The 21,260-nt window shown below is 35.9% G+C and overlaps 1 protein-coding gene across 49 annotated transcripts in view; it reads left to right on the forward strand.

Moving 5' to 3' along the window:
• Positions 1-21,260, forward strand: part of CCDC7 (coiled-coil domain containing 7) — a 434,284-nt gene that overhangs the window by 142,739 nt on the left and 270,285 nt on the right. For all 49 annotated transcript variants that reach the window (XM_054436378.1, XM_054436376.1, XM_054436382.1 and 46 more), the window contains one exon: positions 16,697-16,795. In XM_054436378.1, coding sequence (XP_054292353.1) covers positions 16,697-16,795 — 99 coding nt within the window. The remainder of the gene's footprint in view (positions 1-16,696; positions 16,796-21,260) is intronic.

Below are 21,260 nucleotides of genomic sequence, written 5' to 3' on the forward strand. Positions count from 1 at the left end.
GCCAATAACTCTTAAATTTGCCATTTTGATGCCAATAATCCTTACATTTGCCCTTTTTGGCCTTTGCAGCTAATAACACTTAAATTTTCCCTAATTTATAGATCTTGTAGGCATGCTTCATTGTTTTTTATTCTTTTTTCTCCTCTGACTGTGTATTTTCAAATAGCCCCTCTTGAAACTCTCTAATTTTTTCTTCTGCCTGATCAGTTCGCTATTAAGGACTCTGATGCATTATTCAGCATGTTCATTGCATTTTTCAATTCTAGAATTAGGGAAAATTTAATTCTAGAATTAGGAAAAATTAAGTGTTATTAGCTGCAAAGGCCAAAAAGGGCAAATTTAAGGATTATTGGCATCAAAATGGCAAATTTAAGAGTTTTTGTTAGTTTGCTTTTTGCTTGTTTTTTTGTTTGTGCAATCAGTGTTATCATCAGTTTAAAATAATGGGTTATATGATTTGCAAGCCTCATGGTAACCTCAAATCTAAAAATATATTAATGGATACACAAAAAATAAAAGCGAGTAATTACTACATGCCACCAGAGAATATCTTCACTAAAAGGCAGAGGAGTCTCACCAGCACCACCACAGGCCCATGGGGAGCACTGCCAGGGTGTTACCTGTGTTTATTTAAGGACCAAGGGCTCTTCAGTTAGCTTTTGGTGAATGCTGCCAGGCCGGGCATTCACCCTTCAGGGCAGCAGGCTCCCATCTGTCCCAGGGCAGGTCCAGAAATGCCATCTAAGAGCAAAGGTCTGGAATTTGAGACCTCAAGAAAGCACTTGGTGCTCTTTCTCACTGTGAGAGACATGGTACCTAAGTGTTTTTTGGTTCTTATGAAGGTCCTTTTTTTGTGTAGATAGTTGTTAAATTTGGTGTTCATGTGGAGAGGACTATTTGTGGAAGCTTCTATTTAGCCATCTTGCTCCACTTCCTCTATAGTTCAGATTTTCTATTTCTTCATGATTCAGTCTTGGTAGGTTGGTGTTTCTATGAATTTATTAATATCACCTCGGTAATCCAATTTTTGTTTTACAGTTGTGCATTGTATTTTCTTATAATCCTTTTTAGTTTATAAAATTATAATGTTTCTTTTTCATTTCTGATTTTAGTTGAGTCTTCTCTCTCTTTTATTCAATCTAGCTAAATGTCTCAATTTTGTCAGCCTTTTCAAAGAACCAATTCTTGATTTCATGGATTTTACCTATTGTTTTTCTATTTACTTCATTTATCTCTGATCTTACCTTTATTAATTTTTCTGCTAGCTTTGGGTTTAGGTTGTCCTTCTTTTTCTAGTTTTTTTAAGGCATAAAGTTAGGTTGTTTATTTGAGATTTTCTTTTTAATGTGTGTCTACAGCTCTAAATTTCATTTTTTTGTACGACTTTTGCTGCATCTTATAAGTTTTAGGTAAATTTTTATTTTTGTTTTCATTTGTCTCAAGATATATATTTTTTTATTTTACTTTAAGTTCTAGGGTACCTGTGCACAACGTGCCGGTTTGTTACATATGTATACATGTGCCATATTGGTGTGCTGCACCCGTTAACTCGTCATTTACATTAGGTATATCTCCTAATGCTATCCCTCCCCGCTCCCCACACCCCCCAGCAGGCCCCAGTGTGTGATGTTCCCCACCCTGTGTCCATGTGTTCTCATTGTTCAATTCCCACCTATGAATGAGAACATGTGGTGTTTGGTTTTCTGTCCTTGAATAGTTTGCTCAGAATGATGGTTTCCAGCTTCACCCATGTCCCTATAAAGGACATGAACTCATCATTTTTTATGGCTGCGTAGTATTCCATGGTGTATATGTGCCACATTTTCTTAATCCAGTCTGTCATTGATGGATATTTGGGTTGGTTCCAAGTCTTTGCTATTGTGAATAGTGCCACAGTAAACATACGTGTGCATATGTCCTTATAGCAGCATGATTTATAATCTTTTCGGTATATGCCCAGTAATGGGATGGCTGGATCAAATGGTATTTCTAGTTCTAGATCCTTGAGGAATCATCACACTGTCTTTCACAATGGTTGAACTAGTTTACAGTCCCACCAACAGTGTAAAAGCATTCCTATTTCTCCACATCCTCTCCAGCACCTGTTATTTTCTGACTTTTTAATGATCGCCATTCTAACTGGTGTGAGATGGTATCTCATTGTGGTTTTGATTTGCATTTCTCTGATGGCCAGTGATGATGAGCATTTTTTCATGTGTCTGTTGGCTAAATAAATGTCTTCTTTTGAGAAGTGTCTGTTCATATCCTTTGCCCACTTTTTGATGGGGTTGTTTGATTTTTTCTTGTAAATTTGTTTACGTTCTTTGTAGATTCTGGATATTAGCCCTTTGTCAGATGGGTAGATTATAAAAATTTTCTCCCATTCTGTAGGTTGCCTGTTCACTCTGATGATAGTTTCTTTTGCTGTGGAGAAGCTCTTTAGTTTAATTAGATCCCATTTGTCAATTTTGGCTTTTGTTGCCATTGCTTTTGGTGTTTTAGACATGAAGTCCTTGCCCCTGCCTATGTCCTGAATGGTATTGCCTAGATTTTCTTCTAGGGATTTTATGGTTTTAGGTCTAACATTTAAGTCTTTAATCCATCTTGAATTAATTTTTGTATAAGGTGTAAGGAAGGGATCCAGTTTCAGCTTTCTACATATGGCTAGCCAGTTTTCCCAGCACCATTTATTAAATAGGGAATCCTTTCCCCATTGCTTGTTTTTCTCAGGTTTGTCAAAGATCAGATGGTTGTAGATGTGTGGTATTATTTCCGAGGGCTCTATTCTATTCCACTGGTCTATATCTCTGTTTTGGTACCAGTACCATGCTGTTTTGGTTACTGTAGCCTTGTAGTGTAGTTTGAAGTCAGGTAGCGTGATGCCTCCAGCTTTGTTCTTTTGACTTAGGATTGTCTTGGCAATGTGGGCTCTTTTTTGGTTTCATATGAAATTTAAAGTAGTTTTTTCCAATTCTGTGAAGAAAGTCATTGGTAGTTTGATGGGGATGGCATTGAATCTATAAATTACCTTGGGCAGTATGGCCATTTTCACAATATTGATTCTTCCTATCCATGAGCATGGAATGTTCTTCCATTTATTTGTGTCCTCTTTTATTTCATTGAGCAGTGGTTTGTAGTTCTCTTTGAAGAGGTCCTTCACATGCCCTGTAAGTTGTATTCCTAGGTATTTTATTCTCTTTGAAGCAATTGTGAATGGGAGTTCACTGATGATTTGGCTTCCTGTTTGTCTGTTATTGGTATATAGGAATGCTTGTGATTTTTGTACATTGATTTTGTATCCTGAGACTTTGCTGAAGTTGCTCATCAGCTTAAGGAGATTTTGGGCTGAGACAATGGGGTTTTCTAAATATACAATCATGTCATCTGCAAACAGGGACAATTTGACTTCCTCATTTCCTAATTGAATACCCTTTATTTCTTTCTCTTGCCTGATTGCCCTGGCCAGAACTTCCAAAACTAAGTTGAATAGGAGTGGTGAGAGAGGGCATCCCTATTTTGTGCCAGTTTTCAAAGGGAACACTTCCAGTTTTGCCCATTCAGTATGATATTGGCTGTGGGTTTGTCATAGATAGTTCTTATTATTTTGAGATGTGTCCCATCAATACCTAGTTTATTGAGAGTTTTTAGCATGAAGGGCTGTTGAATTTTGTCAAAGGACTTTTCTGCATCTATTGAGATAATTGTGTGGTTTTTGTCGTTGGTTCTGTTTATATGATGGATTATGTTTATTGATTTGTGTATGTTGAACCAGCCTTGCATCCCAGGGATGAAGCCAACTTGATCGTGGTGGATAAGCTTTTTGATGTGCTGCTGAATTTGGTTTGCCAGTATTTTATTGAGTATTTTTGCATCCATGTTCTTCAAGGATATTGGTCTAAAATTCTCTTTTTTGGTTGTGTCTCTGCTTGGCTTTGGTATCAGGATGATGCTGGCCTCATAAAATGAGTTAGGGAGGATTCCCTCTTTTTCTATTGAGTGGAATAGTTTCAGAAGGAATGGTACCAGTTCCTCCTTGTACCTCTGGTAGGATTCAGCTGTGAATTCATCTGGTCCTGGACTCTTTTTGGTTGGTAAGCTATTGATTATTTCCACAATTTCAGAGCCTGTTATTGGTCTATTCAGCGAGTCAACTTCTTCCTGTTTTAGTCTTTGGAGGGTGTATGTGTCGAGGAATTTATCTATTTCTTCTAGATTTTCTAGTTTATTTGCGTAGAGGTGTTTGTAGTATTCTCTGATGGTAGTTTGTATTTCTGTGGGATCGGTGGTGATAAACCCTTTATCATTTTTTATTGTGTCTATTTGATTCTTCTCTCTTTTCTTCTTTATTAGTCTTGCTAGCGGTCTATCAATTTTGTTGATCCTTTCAAAAAATCAGCTCCTGGTTTCATTAATTTTTTGAAGGGTTTTTTGTGTCTCTATTTCCTTCAGTTCTGCTCTGATTTTAATTATTTCTTGCCTTCTGCTAGCTTTTGAATGTGTTTGCTCTTGCTTCTCTAGTTCTTTAAATTGTGATGTTAGGGTGTCAATTTTGGATCTTTCCTGCTTTCTGTTGTGGGCATTTAGTGCTATAAATTTCCCTCTACACACTGCTTTGAATGTGTCCCAGAGATTCTGGCATGTTGTGTCTTTGTTCTCATTGGTTTCAAAGAACATCTTTATTTCTGCCTTCATTTGGTTATGTACCCAGTAGTCATTCAGGAGCAGGTTGTTCAGTTTCCATGTAGTTGAGCAGTTTTGAGTGAGTTTCTTAATCCTGAGTTCTAGTTTGATTGCACTGTGGTCTGAGAGACAGTTTGTTATCATTTCTGTTCTTTTACATTTGCCGAGGAGAGCTTTACTTCCAACTATGTGGTCAATTTTGGAATAGGTGTGGTGTGGTGCTGAAAAAAATGTATATTCTGTTGATTTGGGGTGGAGAGTTCTGTAGATGTCTATTAGGTCCACTTGGTGCAGAGCTGAGTTCAATTCCTGGGTATCCTTGTTAAATTTCTGTCTCGTTGATCTGTCTAATTTTGACAGTGGGGTGTTAAAGTCTCCTATTATTATTGTGTGGGAGTCTAAGTCTCTTAGTAGGTCATTCAAGACTTGCTTTATGAATGTGGGTGCTCCTGTATTGGGTGCATATATATTTAGGATAGTTAGCTCTTCTTGTTGAATTGATCCCTTTACCATTATGTAATGGCCTTCTTTGTCTCTTTTGATCTTTGTTGGTTTAAAGTCTGTTTTATCAGAGACTAGGATTGCAACCCCTGCCTTTTTTTGTTTTCCATTTGCTTGGTAGATCTTCCTCCATCCTTTTATTTTGAGCGTATGTATGTCTCTGCAAGTGAGATGGGTTTTCTGAATACAGCACACTGATGGGTCTTGACTCTTTATCCAATTTGCCAGTCTGTGTCTTTTAATTGGAGCATTTAGTCTATTTACATTTAAAGTTAATATTGTTATGTGTGAATTTGATCCTGTCATTATGATGTTAGCTGGTTATTTTGCTTGTTAGTTGATGCAGTTTCTTCCTAGTCTCGATGGTCTTTACATTTTGGTATGATTTTGCAGCGGCTGGTACCATCTGTGCCTTTCCATGTTTAGTGCTTCCTTCAGGAGCTCTTTTAGGGCAGGCCTGGTGGTGACAAAATCTGTCAGTATTTGCTTGTCTGTAAAGTATTTTATTTCTCCTTCATTATGAAGCTTAGTTTGGTTGGATATGAAATTCTGGGTTGAAAATTCTTTTCTTTAAGAATGTTGAATATTGGCCCCCAGTCTCTTCTGGCTTGTAGAGTTTCTGCGGAGAGATCTGCTGTTAGTCTGATGGGCTTCCCTTTGTGGGTAACCCGACCTTTCTCTCTGGCTGCCCTTAACATTTTTTCATTCATTTCAACTTTGGTGAATCTGACAATTACGTGTCTTGGAGTTGCTCTTCTCGAGGAGTATCTTTGTGGCATTCTCTGTATTTCCTGAATCTGAATGTTGGCCTGCCTTGCTAGATTCGGGAAGTTCTCCTGGATAATATCTTGCAGAGTGTTTTCCAACTTGGTTCCATTCTCCCTGTCACTTTCATGTACACCAATTAGACGTAGATTTGGTCTTTTCACATAGTCCCATATTTCTTGGAGGCTTTGTTCGTTTCTTTTTATTCTTTTTTCTCTAAACTTCCCTTCTCGCTTCATTTCATTCATTTCATCTTCCATCACTGATACCCTTTCTTCCAGTTGATCACATCAGCTCCTGAAGCTTCTTCATTCTTCACGTAGTTCTCGAGCCTTGGCTTTCAGCTCCATCAGCTCCTTTAAGCACTTCTCTGTATTGGTTATTCTAGGTATACATTTGTCTAAATGTTTTTCAAAGTTTTTAACTTCTTTGCCTTTGGTTTGAATATCCTCCTGTAGCTCAGAGTAGTTTGATCGTCTGAAGCCTTCTTCTCTCAACTCGTCAAAGTCATTCTCCATCCAGCTTTGTTCCGTTGCTGGTGAGGAACTGCGTTCCTTCGGAGGAGGAGAGGTGCTCCGCTTTTTAGAGTTTCCAGTTTTTCTGCTCTGTTTTTTCCCCATCTTTGTGGTTTTATCTACTTTTGGTCTTTGATGATGGTGATGTACAGATGGATTTTTGGTGTGGATGTCCTTTCTGTTTGTTAGTTTTCCTTCTAACAGACAGGACCCTCAGCTGCAGGTCTGTTGGGGTTTGCTAGAGGTCCACTCCAGACCTTGTTTGCCTGGGTATCAGCAGCGGTGGCTGCAGAACAGCAGATTTTCGTGAACCGTGAATGCTGCTGTCTGATCGTTCTTCTGGAAGTTTTGTCTCAGAGGAGTACCTGGCCGTGTGAGGTGTCAGTCTGCCCCTACTGGGGGGTGCCTCCCAGTTAGGCTGCTCGGGGGTCAGGGATCAGGGACCCACTTGAGGAGGCAGTCTGCCCATTCTCAGATCTCCAGCTGCGTGCTGGGAGAACCACTGCTCTCTTCAAAGCTGTCAGACAGGGACATTTAAGTCTGTAGAGGTTACTGCTGTCTTTTTGTTTGTCTGTTCCCTGCCCCCAGAGGTGGAGCCTACAGAGGCAGGCAGGCCTCCTTGAGCTATGGTTGGCTCCACCCAGTTCGAGCTTCCCGGCTTCTTTGTTTACGTACTCAAGCCTGGGCAATGGCGGGCGCCCCTCCCCCAGCCTTGCTGCTGCCTTGCAGTTTGATCTCAGACTGCTGTGCTAGCAGTCAGCAAGACTCCGTGGGTGTAGGACCCTCCGAGCCAGGTGTGGGATATAATCTCCTGATGCGTGTTTTTTAAGCCCATCGGAAAAGCGCAGTATTAGGGTGGGAGTGACCCCATTTTCCAGGTGTCGTCTGTCACCCCTTTCTTTGACTAGGAAAGGGAACTCCCTGACCCCTTGCGCTCCCTGAGTGAGGCAATGCCTCGCCCTGCTTTGGCTCGTGCACGGTGCGCTGCACCTACTGTGCTGTGCCCACTGTCTGGCACTCCCTAGTGAGATGAACCCGGTACCTCAGATGGAAATGCAGAAATCACCCGTCTTTTGCGTCGCTCACGCTGGGAGCTGTAGACCGGAGCTGTTCGTATTCGGCCATCTTGAAAGGGTCTGTTAAGCTGTTTGAGTTCTTTGTGATTCTGGATATTGGCCCTTTGTTGGATGCATAATTTATAAATATTTTTTTCTCATTCTGTAGGTTGTCTTTTTACTCCATTGATTGTTTCCTTTGCTGTACAGAAGCTTTTTGGTTTAATTAAGTCCCATATGTTTATTTTCATTTTTGTTGCATTTGCTTTGAGGACTTGTTCATAAATTCTCTGCTTAAGTCAATGTCCAGAAGAGTTTTTCCTAGATTTCTTCTAGGGTATTTATAATGTCAGGTCTCAGTTTAGGTCTTTAATCCATCTTGAGTTAATTTTTGTATTTGGTGAGAATTATGGGTCCAATTTATTTCTTCTGTATATAGCAGTCCAATTTTCCCAACACTGTTTATTGAATTAGGATATCTTTTCCTCAGTGTAAATTTTTGTTGAATTGGTCAAAAATCAGTTGATTGCAGGTATATTGTTCTTTATTCTGTTCCATTGATCTGTGTGTCTATTTTTATACCAGCACCATGTTGTTTTGCTTACTCTAGCCTTGTAGTATAATTTGAAGTCAGGTAATGTGATGCCTCCAGCTTTGTTCTTTTTTGCTTAAGATTGCTTTGGCTATTTGGGCTCCTTTTTTTGATTCCATATGAATTTTAGGATTATTTTATTGAATTCTATGAAAAATGATGATAATTTGGTGAGGCTATGTTCAATCTGCCAATTACTTTGGGTAGTATGGTCATTTCAATAATATTGTTTCCTTCAATCCATGAGCATCGGATGTTTTTCCATTTGTTTGCTTAGTCTGTGATTTCTTTCATTAGTGTGTTATAGTTCTCCTTATAGAGATCTTTTTTCTCCTTGGTCAAATATTCCTAGATATTTTATTTCATTTTTATAGCCATTGTAATTTGGAATGCCTTCTTGATTTGGTCCTTGACTAAGTCATTATCAGTGTGTAGAAATGCTTCTAATTTCTGTATATTAATTTTGCATCCTGAACCTTTTCTGAATTGATTTATCAAATCTAAGAGGGTTTTTTTTTTTTTTGGTGCAGTCTTTAGGGTTTTTTAGAATAAGATATTATCACCAGTGAACAGGGATAATTTGACTTCCTTATTTCTAATTTCGGTGCCTTTTGGTTTTCTCTTGCCTGATTGCTCTGGTGAGGACTTCTAGAATTATGTTAAATAAGAGTGGTAAAAGTGGGCATTCTTGTCTTCTTCCGGTTCTTAGAGGGAATGCTTTCAACTTTTCCTCATTAAGATGTTTGCTGTGGATTTGTCATATATTACCTTTATTATGTTGAAGTATGCTTTTTCTATGCCTAGTTTGTTGAGGATTTTTATCATGAAAGGATGCTGAATTTTATGGAATGCTTTTTCTGTGCCTGTTGAAATGATTATGTGATTTTTGTCCTTAATAATGTTTATGTGATGGATTTCATTTATTGATTTGATACTTATTATTGGTCTGTTCGAGAGTTTTAGTCTTTTCTGGTTCAATCTTGGCTGTTTGTATGTTTCCAGAAATTTATTTATTTCCTCTAGGTTTTCTAGTTTGTGAGTGTAAAGTTGTTCATAATAGCCACTGATGATATCTTGTATTTCTGTGGAATCAATTGTAATATCTCTTTTCTCATTTATGATTGCATTTGTTGAGATCTTGTCTCTTCTTTTCTTGATTAGTCTACTTAGTTTTTTGTCAATTTTCTTACCCTTTCAAAGAACTAACTTTTTGTTTCATTGATTATTTGTATTTTATTTTGTTTTCTATTTCATTTGGTTCTTCTTTGATATTTGATATTTGTTTTTTTCTGTTAACTTTGGGTTTGGCTTATTCTTTTTTCTCCAGCTTTTTGAAGTGTGATGTTAAGTTGTTAATTTGTAGTATTTCTACTTTTTTGTTGTAGGCTTTAATGCTATAAACCCCTCTTAGCACTGCTTTTGCTGTATCTCACAGGTTTTGGTATGTTGTGTTTTCATTTTCATTCATTTAATAAAATTTTTTAATTTATATCTTATTTTTTTCATTGACCCAGTGATCATTCAGAAGCATACTGTTTAAATTTCTATGGATTTGTATCATTTCTGAAGTTTCTCTTGGTATTGATTTCTAGCTTTATTCCACTGTAGTCTGAGAAGACACTTGGTATGATTTCCATTTTTGAAAATTTGTTAAAACTTGTTTTATGGCTTTGCTTTAACATGGTCTACCTTGGAGATTATTCTATCTGCTTATCAAACTAATGTATATTCTGTAATTGCGTGGTAGAGTGTTCTGTAAATGTCTATTAAGTTCATTTAGTCTAAAATCCAGTTTAAGTTCAGTGTTTGTTTGTTAAATGATCTGTCTAGTGCTATGACTGTGATGTTGACGTCCTCCTCTATTATTGTATTGCTGGGTGTTTTGATGTTGGGTGCCCATGTATTTAGGATTGTTATATCCTTTGCTGAATTGATCTCTTTATCATTATATAATGTCTTTCTTTGTCTTTTATTACTGTTTTTGATCTAAAGTCTGTGTTATCTGATTTAACCATAGCTACTTTTGTTCCCTTTTGGTTTCCATTTGCATGGAATATATTTTTTACCCCTTTACTTCTAGTCTATATGTGTCTTTATAGGTAAGGTGAGTTTCTTATAGGAAGAATGTAATTTGATCATATTTTTAATGCATTCTGCCAATCTCTATCTTTTAAGTGGAGCATTTAACCTATTAAAGGTTAATATTGATATATGAGACTTTGTTCTTGTCATATTTTTAATTATTTTCAAGTTGTTTTAAATTTTTTTATTTTCTTCTCTTTTTGTCTTTGTGGTTTGATGAAATTCTATTGTGATTCCGTTTGATTCCTTTATTTTCCTCCTTTGTGTGATTATTTTATAAAAACTAAGTTTTATATTTCTATATGTTTTCATAATGGTGATTATCAACCTTTCATTCCCATGTCTAGGGACTCTCAGCATTTTCGGCAAGACCAGTCCAGTCACCAAACATTTTCTAAGTATTTGCTTATCTGGGAAAGACTTTATTTTTTCTTGATTTATGAAGCTTCTTCTGGCAGCATATAACATTCTGGACTGACAGATTTCTTTTTTTTTTCTCTCAGCACTTTGAAAATGCCATCTTATTCTCTTCTGGCCCATAAGTCTTCTGTTAGTCAGATGTGGTTTCCTTTGTAGGTCACCAGCTGATTTTCTCTTTCTAACTTTAAAATTCTTTCTTTCACTGACTTTAGACATTCTGAATGTATATGCTGTGGTGACTCCTTTTTGCAATGTATTTGCCTTGGGATAGGAAGTTCTCAGCAATTGTTTCCTTAATTTGTTTTCTAAATTTTTTTATTGCTCTTCCTTCCTCAGGAATACCAACAATGCATAAGTTCTATAGCTTTATGTAGTCCCAGACATCTCAAAGCTTTGTTCATTCTGTTCTATTCTTTTATCTTTATTTTTATCTGACTGGATTATTTCAAAAGACCTTTCTTCAAGCTCTGAGATTTTTTTCTTCTATTTAGTCTATAATTGAAGCTTTTGAATGTATTTAATATTTCCTTCAATGATTTTTTTTTGTTCTAGAATTTCTGCTTGGTTTTATTTTATTTTATTTTATTTTTCAAGGCCAAAGCCTTTTAGTAAAGAGAGTAATCTTATTTTGATAAAAAGTATATTTCAAAATAAAAATGTAATGTTAATAAATCCTAAAGCATCAAGTAACATGAAAAACATAGTAAAACTTGTGAGCAATATAAGAGAAAATGACTTGTACATCTATAAAACCAAAGAGATTCCATTATAAAGCTACTTGAATTGATAAAAACAGAATTCAGCAAAATGGTAGGATGAGATAAATATACAAAAATCAATAGCTAGCCTGTATAATAACAATAATGTATTAAAATTATGATGAAAAAGGAAATAGCATTGAAAATATAATAATGATCTACAACGAACTCCAACAAATTTACAAGAAAAAAACAAACAACCCCGTCAAAAAGTGGGCGAAGGACGTGAACAGACACTTCTCAAAAGAAGACATTTATGCAGCCAAAAAACACATGAAAAAATGCTCACCATCACTGGCCATCAGAGAAATGCAAATCGAAACCACAATGAGATACCATCTCACACCAGTTAGAATGGCAATCATTAAAAAGTCAGGAAACAACAGGTGCTGGAGAGGATGTGGAGAAATAGGAACACTTTTACACTGTTGGTGGGACTGTAAACTAGTTCGACCCTTGTGGAAGTCAGTGTGGCAATTCCTCAGGGATCTAGAACTAGAAATTCCATTTGACCCAGCCATCCCATTACTGGGTATATACCCAAAGGACTATAAATCATGCTGCTATAAAGACACATGCACACGTATGTTTATTGCGGCATTATTCACAATAGCAAAGACTTGGAACCAACCCAAATGTCCATCAATGACAGACTGGATTAAGAAAATGTGGCACATATACACCGTGGAATACTATGCAGCCATAAAAAAGGATGAGTTCATGTCCTTTGTAGGGACATGGATGAAATTGGAAATCATCATTCTCAGTAAACTATCGCAAGAACAAAAAACCAAACACCGCATATTCTCACTCATAGGTGGGAACTGAACAATGAAAACACATGGACACAGGAAGGGGAACATCAGACTTCAGGGACTGTTGTGGGGTGGGGGGAGGGGGGAGGGATAGCATTGGGAGATATACCTAATGCTAGATGACGAGTTAGTGGGTGCAGCGCACCAGCATGGCACATGTATACATATGTAACTAACCTGCACATTGCGCACATGTACCATAAAACCTAAAGTATAATAATAATAAAAAAAAATAAAAATAAAAAAATATAATAATGGTAGGGAGCACACTGGGATCAATATTTGATCAAATTAGTATAAAATTTATTTAGAAGAATAAAACGTATAGAATAACACACATATGCACACATACAGGCATATACGTTAAAGGCAAGAATAACGAGGAGTAGTTAGCTCTACCAGATCTTAAGACAATCTTATACTTGAATAATTAAAGCAGTGTGGTATTGATGCAAAAATAGACAGATAAATGAACAAAATAAATAACCTTGAAATTGATCCTGAGCTCAAGCAATCTTCTTCCTGCTTCAGCCTCCTGAGCAGCTAGGACTACAGGCTCACACCACCATGCCAGGCTATTTAAAAAAAAAATTTTTTTTGTTGAGACAAGGTCTTGCTATGTTGCCCAGCCTGGTCTCAAACTCTTGGTCTCAAGTGATCCTCCCACCTCAGTCTCCAAAAGTGCTGGTATTACAGGCATGAGCCACTGCTCCCAGCCCTTCAATGTATCTTTTTTTTTTTTTTTTTTTTTGAGACAGAGTCTTGCCCTGTCACCCAGGCTGGAATTCAGTGGCATGATCTTGGCTCACTGCAACCTCCGCTTCCCAGGTTTAAGCAATTTTCCTGCCTCAGCCTCCCAAGTAGCTGGGACTACAGACATGCACCACCACACTCGGCTAATTTTTGTATTTTTAGTAGAGATGGGGTTTTGCCATGTTGGCCAGGCTGGTCTTGATCTGCTGGCCTCAAATGATCCACCCGTCTTGGCCTCCCAAAGTGCTGGGATTATAGGCATGAGCCACTGTGCCCAGCCCCAATGTGTCTTTTAATTCTGTTATTGCATTTTAGGTTTTCTTGCATTGTTTTATTTTGGTGATCTTTATTTACATTCATGATTTTATCTCAAATTGGTATTCTCATATAATTTCCTGCACCTGTTTTATAGCGTGATAATATCATCTTCTACTCTACTGAAGTTGCCAGTTTTGAAAATAATTTTTTTAGAGTTCTCATGTTACATAATTTTAGAGGTATAATTGTCTTCTTCCTTTATCACATTTTTTTCTGTTTTATAGTCACCCTCACATTGGATTTTTTGTGTGTGGGTAATTCCTCCGTAATTCTGGTACTTGATTGCCATTTATAATTTTGGTATTTTTGTGAATGTTTTAATCTTCCTACATATTTTAGTGAAAAGTATGGAGACACACTGCTAGACACTGTTGATTTTGTATTTATATTTAAGAACTTTTCCACTGTCCAGCCATGGCTGACTGAACCAATCCATCCTGTGTTTAGCAGTGTCTGATTAAGGTTTAGATACTGTTAAGTGGTTGTCTCAGATGTTACTGACTAAAGGGAGAATTTTATCACCATATGATATAGCCGGAGAGGTCTACAGTCATTGTTACTACTTCAGCAGTGCAACTTAAGGAGGATACTGTGTTCCTTCATGACTGTAAATATGGTATGCAGAGTTTTAGTGTCTTAATAGCCAAAATAATACCATTAAGTACAGAAACATTTGAGCTGAATTTAAGCTTGACATTGGAAGTTTTGATAAATTACTGAATATAATCCCATCTCCAACCTACTCTGGACTATTCTTATTATTAAGAAATAATGTGTTTTAGTTTTCCAGGACAAAGCTGGTTTAGTCTGATTGTTTCAGTGTAATTACTAATAGCAACCCTGTTGTTTTCAAGATTGTCAAGATTTAGGTGATAAATTATATGGTCACTTTACTTTGAAGGATTTTATTTCTGATCTTCTTACAATCATATTACCCATGTGATATAGATGCTTTCATGAATGAAATACTTCTTTACCTTATGCTTCCATTACCATCTCTTGAAGATACTGCTGTCTTATCTTTATACCACAAAGAAAACTTCTGTTTTCAAAAATTTTTTTGTTAGGATTCCCAATTCATGTCCCAGATATTGAGGACAATTTCCAAAGCCTTACATGTTTTCATTATCTGTCTGCTGCCACCACTGTATTAGTCAGGCTTTCCCCCAGAAGCAGAACCAATAGAATCTGTCTATCTGTCTATATCTCTATCAATATATAGATACACATGAGGACATTTATTATGAGAATTGGCTCACATGATTATGGATGCTGAGAAGTCCCATGATATGCCATCTGGGAAAGGTAATAGTGTAATTCAGTCTGAATCTGAAGGCCTGAGAACCAGAGGTGCTGATGGTGTAACTCCCACTCCAAGGTCAAAAGCTTAAGATCTGGTAGGCCATTGGTTTAAGTCCTGGAATCTGAAGGCCCAACAACCAGGAGCTCCAGTTCCAAGGGCAGGAGAAGATGGATATCCCAGCCAAGAAGAAAGGGAGAACTTATTGTTGCTCTGCCTTTTTGTTCTATTTAGGCCCTAAGTGATTTGGATGACACCTGCCCACATTGGTAAGGGTGGATCTTCTTTAGCCCGTCTACTGATTCAGATGTTTATATTTTCTAGAAACACCCTTACAGACACACTGAGAAATAATGTTTTACTAGCTATCTGGGCATCTTTTAGCCCCATCAACTTGACACATTAACCATCACAAGCACCATTGTACTTACAGAGCTTATCAATCTCAGATCTCACAAATTCAAATGTTCACTCAATTTGTGTGTGTTTTATCTCTCGTCTTTCTCTACAGAATTCAGTTTGCAAATGTACTGTCTTCTGTGTATACTTCATCCTGTATTCTGAGATTCTTTTTGACTCTTGGCTAACTCTCGCTCTCATGATCTCAGTTTCACTTACAGCTTTAGATAAAAGGCAGTGTCCTTTTTCTAACATTGGACCCATAGAGTCCCATCTACTTGCTCTGGCTAGTTTTAGCTACCCTGTCTGGATTTTTTTTTTCTCAAATAGGTAAATTCAGACAAAGAAAATATGAGATTTAATGAAGAATTATTTTATAAATAGATTTGTGTTTTAATGAAACTAATCCCATCCCACCTAACTCCATTCAAGCCTTCTCTTACTTGTGCAGCAATTTAGATAATAGACTGCAGAGGCAAATTTGTAGTTAAGAATAACTGCAGTGATAGTAAAGATGTACTATGGGGGTGGGAGTGGTTCAGAATTGAATTTTTTTTTAGGATATAGAATTGACAAGTCTTGGTTAAACTGATCTGTTTAATCAGTGTTTCTCAACCTCTGCACTGTTGACATTTTGGCCCAGATTATTCCTGTTGTGAGAGGCTTACCTATGTATTGCAGGTTATTTAACAGCATGCCTGTTCTCCATCCACTAGATGCTAGTAGCGACCCTCAGTTGTAAGAAAGAAAAATGTGATTGAGCACTGCCAAATGTCCCCTGGGGGAAAAACACCTCCAGTTGAGAACTACTGTGTTAAATAAATGTCATATGTTTTGTCTTGCAAACTGTTACAGGGTTAGCAATAATTATTTCTATGATAATAAGTTTAAAAATAGATATTATTAATAATAATAAAATGTTTTTAGGCCTGAGGATTGCAAGGTTGGCTTAACACTTGAAAATTAATTAGTGTAATTCACTACATTAACAGAAATTGTCATATTTTCAAATGGTTGATGACAATTTGCAATCTCTCTTCGGAATGTGTCATACAACATGTTGTTCTTCTGTTTTATCTTCTCATCAAGTTTTCAGCATCCCCTACATATCAGGAATATTGGTTTTGCTAACTTTTTCCTGCCATATAGATTGCAAGTGTCTTTCCTAGACTCTTACTACATTTTGTTTGTTACACAAAATATTGTGTTATTAAATGTACCTGTATTTCTTTTGTGAATTCAGAAATTCCTTTTTTATTTAAAAGAGTCTTGTCCTTCCAAATGTTTTATAAAAATTATCCTATACATTCTGAAATTTTATTTTGTTTCACAATTGGATCTTTATTGCAGTTGGATTTTATTTTTGTATTTGATATATGATAGGGTATATAACCTGATTATGTGAGCTTCATTTATTAAAACATATTTTCTATAATGAATATAAATGCCACTTTTTAATATATTTTCATTTTTATGTATTTCTATTTTGGATTTCTATTCTGTTTTATTGATACAATTATCTATCATTGCACAAATACTTTGTTTTTAACACTTTAGTAAGTTTTAATGTCTTTATGTTCCCTCTTCTACAACCTGCTTCTCCCTTAGTTGCCTTACCTCAATAAATACTATGAATAACTCTGTCAGATACTGCTGTAGTCCATCTGTGTTGACATAAGGAAATACTTGAGGCTGGGTTATTTATAAGGAAAAGAGGTCTTATTTTGTCTCATGGTTCTGTAGGCAGTACAAGAAACATGGTGCCGGCATCTGCTTCTGGCAAGGGCCTCAGGGAGCTTCTACTCGTGCAGGAAGGTGAAGTGGGAGCAGATATGTCACACGGTGAGTATGGGAATGAGAGAGTAATGGGAGAGGTGCTACACACGTGAACAACCAGATTTCGCCTGAACTGAGTGAGAACTCACTTCTCCCCAAGGGGATGGTGCTAAACTATTCATGATGGATCCTCCCATATAATCCAAACACCTCCCACCGGGCCCCACTTTCAACACTGAGGATTACATTTCAACATGAGATGTGGAGGGGATCAGTATCCAAACCATATCAGTTATTCAGTCTGAAAACCTTAAGAGTTTTTCTTGACTGCTTACTTTCTCTCACAATCCTTATTCAATGCACTAGAACATTCTTTTCTTCCTTTTATCAAAATATATAAAAAAATTCCACCACTTTTCACCACCTCCACCACTTTCACATTTACCATCTTAGTTTATTCCATTATCTTTTTTGTTGCCTGGACTATTACAATAGTTGCTTGATTCCCCCATTTCTAATCTTGATCACATAGCAGCCAGAGTGATCTTCTTAAAATATAAATTACATTCTCATTCTCTCCAACCACTTTCCAAAGAGCTGCAGGCTTAGCATACACATTGTCTGCCTTCCAAGTTGTAGCAGTCAACAGTTCTACCAAATGGCATGCTGTTTCTATCTGTTCCTTTGCCTTTTAACAATCAGATGCTAAACCAATGCCACTAATTTTAAATTTATTGATTTAGGTAAGGGTATTCTCAGTGCTTCAAAAGCAGTGTCAAAATCTCAATGCCTTAATATAACTGAAGTTTATGTCTCTCTCATCTAATAGTTTAATGAGAGTCAGTGGATAAGTTTCTTATCCATAGAGTCATCTGGTTACCTAGACTCCTTCTATCTAGTGGCTACATTCCATAAGGCTTTGGAGTCCTCCATTGCATCTTCTCAACTACTTGGAATGAAAATTTGTACAGCAGGTTTTAGAGGACAGCACTGGATGTGTGTGTGTGTGTGTGTTGATGACTTTTTCATATACTTACTGGCCATTTGTATGTCTACTTTCATGAAAAAGTCTATTTTGGTCATTTGCCCATTTTTAATTGGATTATTTGGGTTTTGGTGTTGAATTGCTTGAGTTCATTATATTTTGTTTTTATATTAATTGCTTATCAAATTTATGGTTTCTCCCAATCCATAGGTTGCCTTTTCATTTCGTTGACTTTTTTCTTTGCTTTGCACAAGTTTTTTTTGTTTTGTTTTGTTTTGTTTTGTTTTAAGTTCTTCACTACTCTGTAGAGGTTCTACTTGTTTATTTTTGCTTTTATTGCCTGTGATTTTGGTGTCATACCCAGAAAATCAAGAGTTATGTCAAGGAGCTTTTCCCCTATGTTTCCTTCCAGACGTTATATGGTATTATGCTTAAAATTTTAATTCATTGAGTTGATTTTTGTGTATGTGTCAAATAAGTGTCCAATTTTATTTTTTGCATGTGGATATCCAATTTTCTCAACTTCATTTATTTAAGGAATTATGTTTTTTTCATTGTGTGTTGTTGACACCCTTGTCAAAGATTAATTGACCATATATGCCTAGGTTTATTACTGGGCTCTCTATCCTGTTTGTTTGACCTATGTGTCTGTTTTATTATTATTATTATTATTATTTTATGTGTCTGTTTGTATACCATTACAATACTGTTTAAATTTTTAAATTTTATTTATTATTTATTTTATTATACATTGAAATTTATAGCTGTATTTATTATGGGATATGAAGCAATGTTATGATTTACGAGTATAATGTGGAATACCTAAAGCTAATTAACACATCTATCAGCTCAAATATCACTTTTTATAGTGAGAACATTTGAAATTTACTCTCATAGCAATTTTGAAATGTACAATATGCTATGATATTCATCATGCTGTACAGTAGATATCAAAAAAACCTTTATTCCTCATGAATAACTGAGATTTTATACTTTTTGACATCATCTCCTTATTACCCCCACCTGCAGCCTCTGCAGCCACCATTCTGCTCTCTGCTTCTATGAGTTCAGTTGTTTTATCTTCCACATAAAAGTGAAAACATGTGGTATTTGTCTTTCTGTGCTTGGCTTATTTCACTTAGCATAGTGTTCTACAATTCTATCCATGTCATTGCAAGTGACAGAATTCCATTTTTAAAGGCTACATAGTATTCTACTCTCTCTATGTACTACATTTTCTTTATCCATTCATCCATTGATAAACAGGTTGATTCAGTTACTTGGCTATCATGAATACTGCTGCCTGCAGTGAACAAGGGAGTACAGACATTTCTTTGACAAACGGGTTTTAAACTTTTGGTAAATACCCAGAAATGCAATTGCCAGATCATATGGTGATTCTATTTTTAGTGTTTTGAGGAACCTCCATACTGTTTTTAATAGTGGATGTACTAGTTTACATTCCTGCTAACAGTGTACAAGAGTTACCTTTTCTTCATATCCTGACCAACATTTATCTTTGGTATTTTTGATAATAGACATTCTGACCAATGTGAGATGACATCTCATTGTGGTTTTAATTTGCATTTCCTTAATGATTAATGATGTTGAGCTTTAAAAAAATATATATCTGTTTTCCATTTTTGTGTCTTCTTTTGAAAAATGTACATTCAGTCCCATTACCTGTCTTTTAAATTGGGTTTTCTATTTTCTTGCTGTTGAGTTTTAGTTCCTTATATATTTTATGTATTAAATCCTTGATGAATGTATGGCTTGTACATGTTTTCTCCTAATTCATAGGTTGTCTCTTCAAATTATTAATAGTTTCCTTTGCTGCGCAGAAACTTTTCAATTTTATGTAATCACACTTGTCTATTTTTGCTTTTGTTGCCTGTGCTTTTGGGGTCAAATAAAAAAAATTGCCTACACCAATGCTGTGCAGCTTTTACTTTATGTTTTCTTCTAATAGCTTTACAGTTTCTGGTATTACCTTTAAATTTTAATGTGAGTTTAATTTTTGTAAATGGTGTGAGATAAGAGTCCAGTTTAATTCTTTGCATGTGAGTATCCCATTTTCCTAATACTATTCATTGAAGACTATCCTTTCCCTGTTGTGTATTCTTAGCACCTTTGTTGAAAATCAATTGGCTATATAGACTGGGTTCGTATCTGTGTTTTCTGGCCTGTTCCATTGGTTGGTGTGTCTACTTTTTTTGCCAGTACCATGCTGTTTTAATTACTATGGTTTTGTAGTATAGTTTGAAATCAGGTAACGAGATGCCTACAGCATTGTTCTTTTTGTTCATGATTGCCTTGGCTATTCAGGGTTTTTTTTTGTGTGATTCCATATGAATTTAAAATTTTTCTATGTCTGTGAAAAGTGACATTGGAATTTTAATAGGATTGCATTGACACTATAGATTGCTTTGGGTAGTGTGGACATTTTTAAAAATCATGGGATATCTTTCCATTTATTTGTGTCTTCAATTTCTTTCATCAATTGTTTTTTTGTTTTTAGTGTATAGGTCTTTTACCTCTTTGGTCAAACTTTATTCCTAATTTATTTTTTAAATAGCTATTGTAAATCAGATTGTTCTCTTCATTTCTGTTTTGGATAGTTCATTGTTAATGTATAGAAACACTACTGATTTACAGTGTTAATTTGTATTGTGCAACTTTGCAGAATTCAACATTTTTTTGATGGATTCATAAGGGTTTTTATGTATAATATTATATTGTTAGCAAACAATGATAATTTGATTTCTTTCTGGTCTATTTGTATGCCTTTTATTTCTTTCTCTAGCCTAATTTATTTGGTTGGGACTTCCAGTATTAATACTGAATAGAAGTGGTGAGAGTGGGCATTCTTGTCTTGTCCAGATCTTAGAGGAAAGGCTTTCAATTTTTAACTATTGATTATAATGTTACCTGAGGGCTTGTCATATATGGCCTTTATTATGTTTACATACACTCCTTCTATATGTAATTTGGTGAGAGGTTTTTTTTTAATCATGAAAGTATGTTGAATTTTGTCAAATGCCTCTTCTGCATCTATTGAGTTTCCAGGACCATGTTTCATTTCCATGTATTTGTGAATTTTCTAAAATTTATTCTGCTATTGATTTCTAGTTTCATATCATTGTGGTGAGAAAATATATTTGATATGATTTCAATCTTCTTTAATTTGCAAAGGCTTTTTTGTGCCTTATGTGTGATCTTTTCCAGAGAATGGCTGCATGTGCTTGAGAAGAATGTGCATTCTAGTGCTGTTGGTTGGAATATTCTGTATATATCTATTAGGTTCACTTGATCTAAAGTATAGTTCAAGTCCAATGTTTCCTTATCATTGTTCCATCTGTATGATCTGTCCATTGTTGAAAGTGGAGTATTAAAGTTCTCCGCTATTATTGTATTACAGTTGTTTTTCCCTTCAGACATTTAATATTTGCTTTATGTTTTTAGGTTCTCCGGTATTTGCAGCATATATATTTACAAGTGTTACATTCTTTTGATGAATTGACCCCTTTATCATTATATAGTATGCTT

The sequence above is a fragment of the Pongo pygmaeus genome, chromosome 8, assembly GCF_028885625.2.
Source record: "Pongo pygmaeus isolate AG05252 chromosome 8, NHGRI_mPonPyg2-v2.0_pri, whole genome shotgun sequence".
NCBI lineage: Eukaryota > Metazoa > Chordata > Mammalia > Primates > Hominidae > Pongo > Pongo pygmaeus.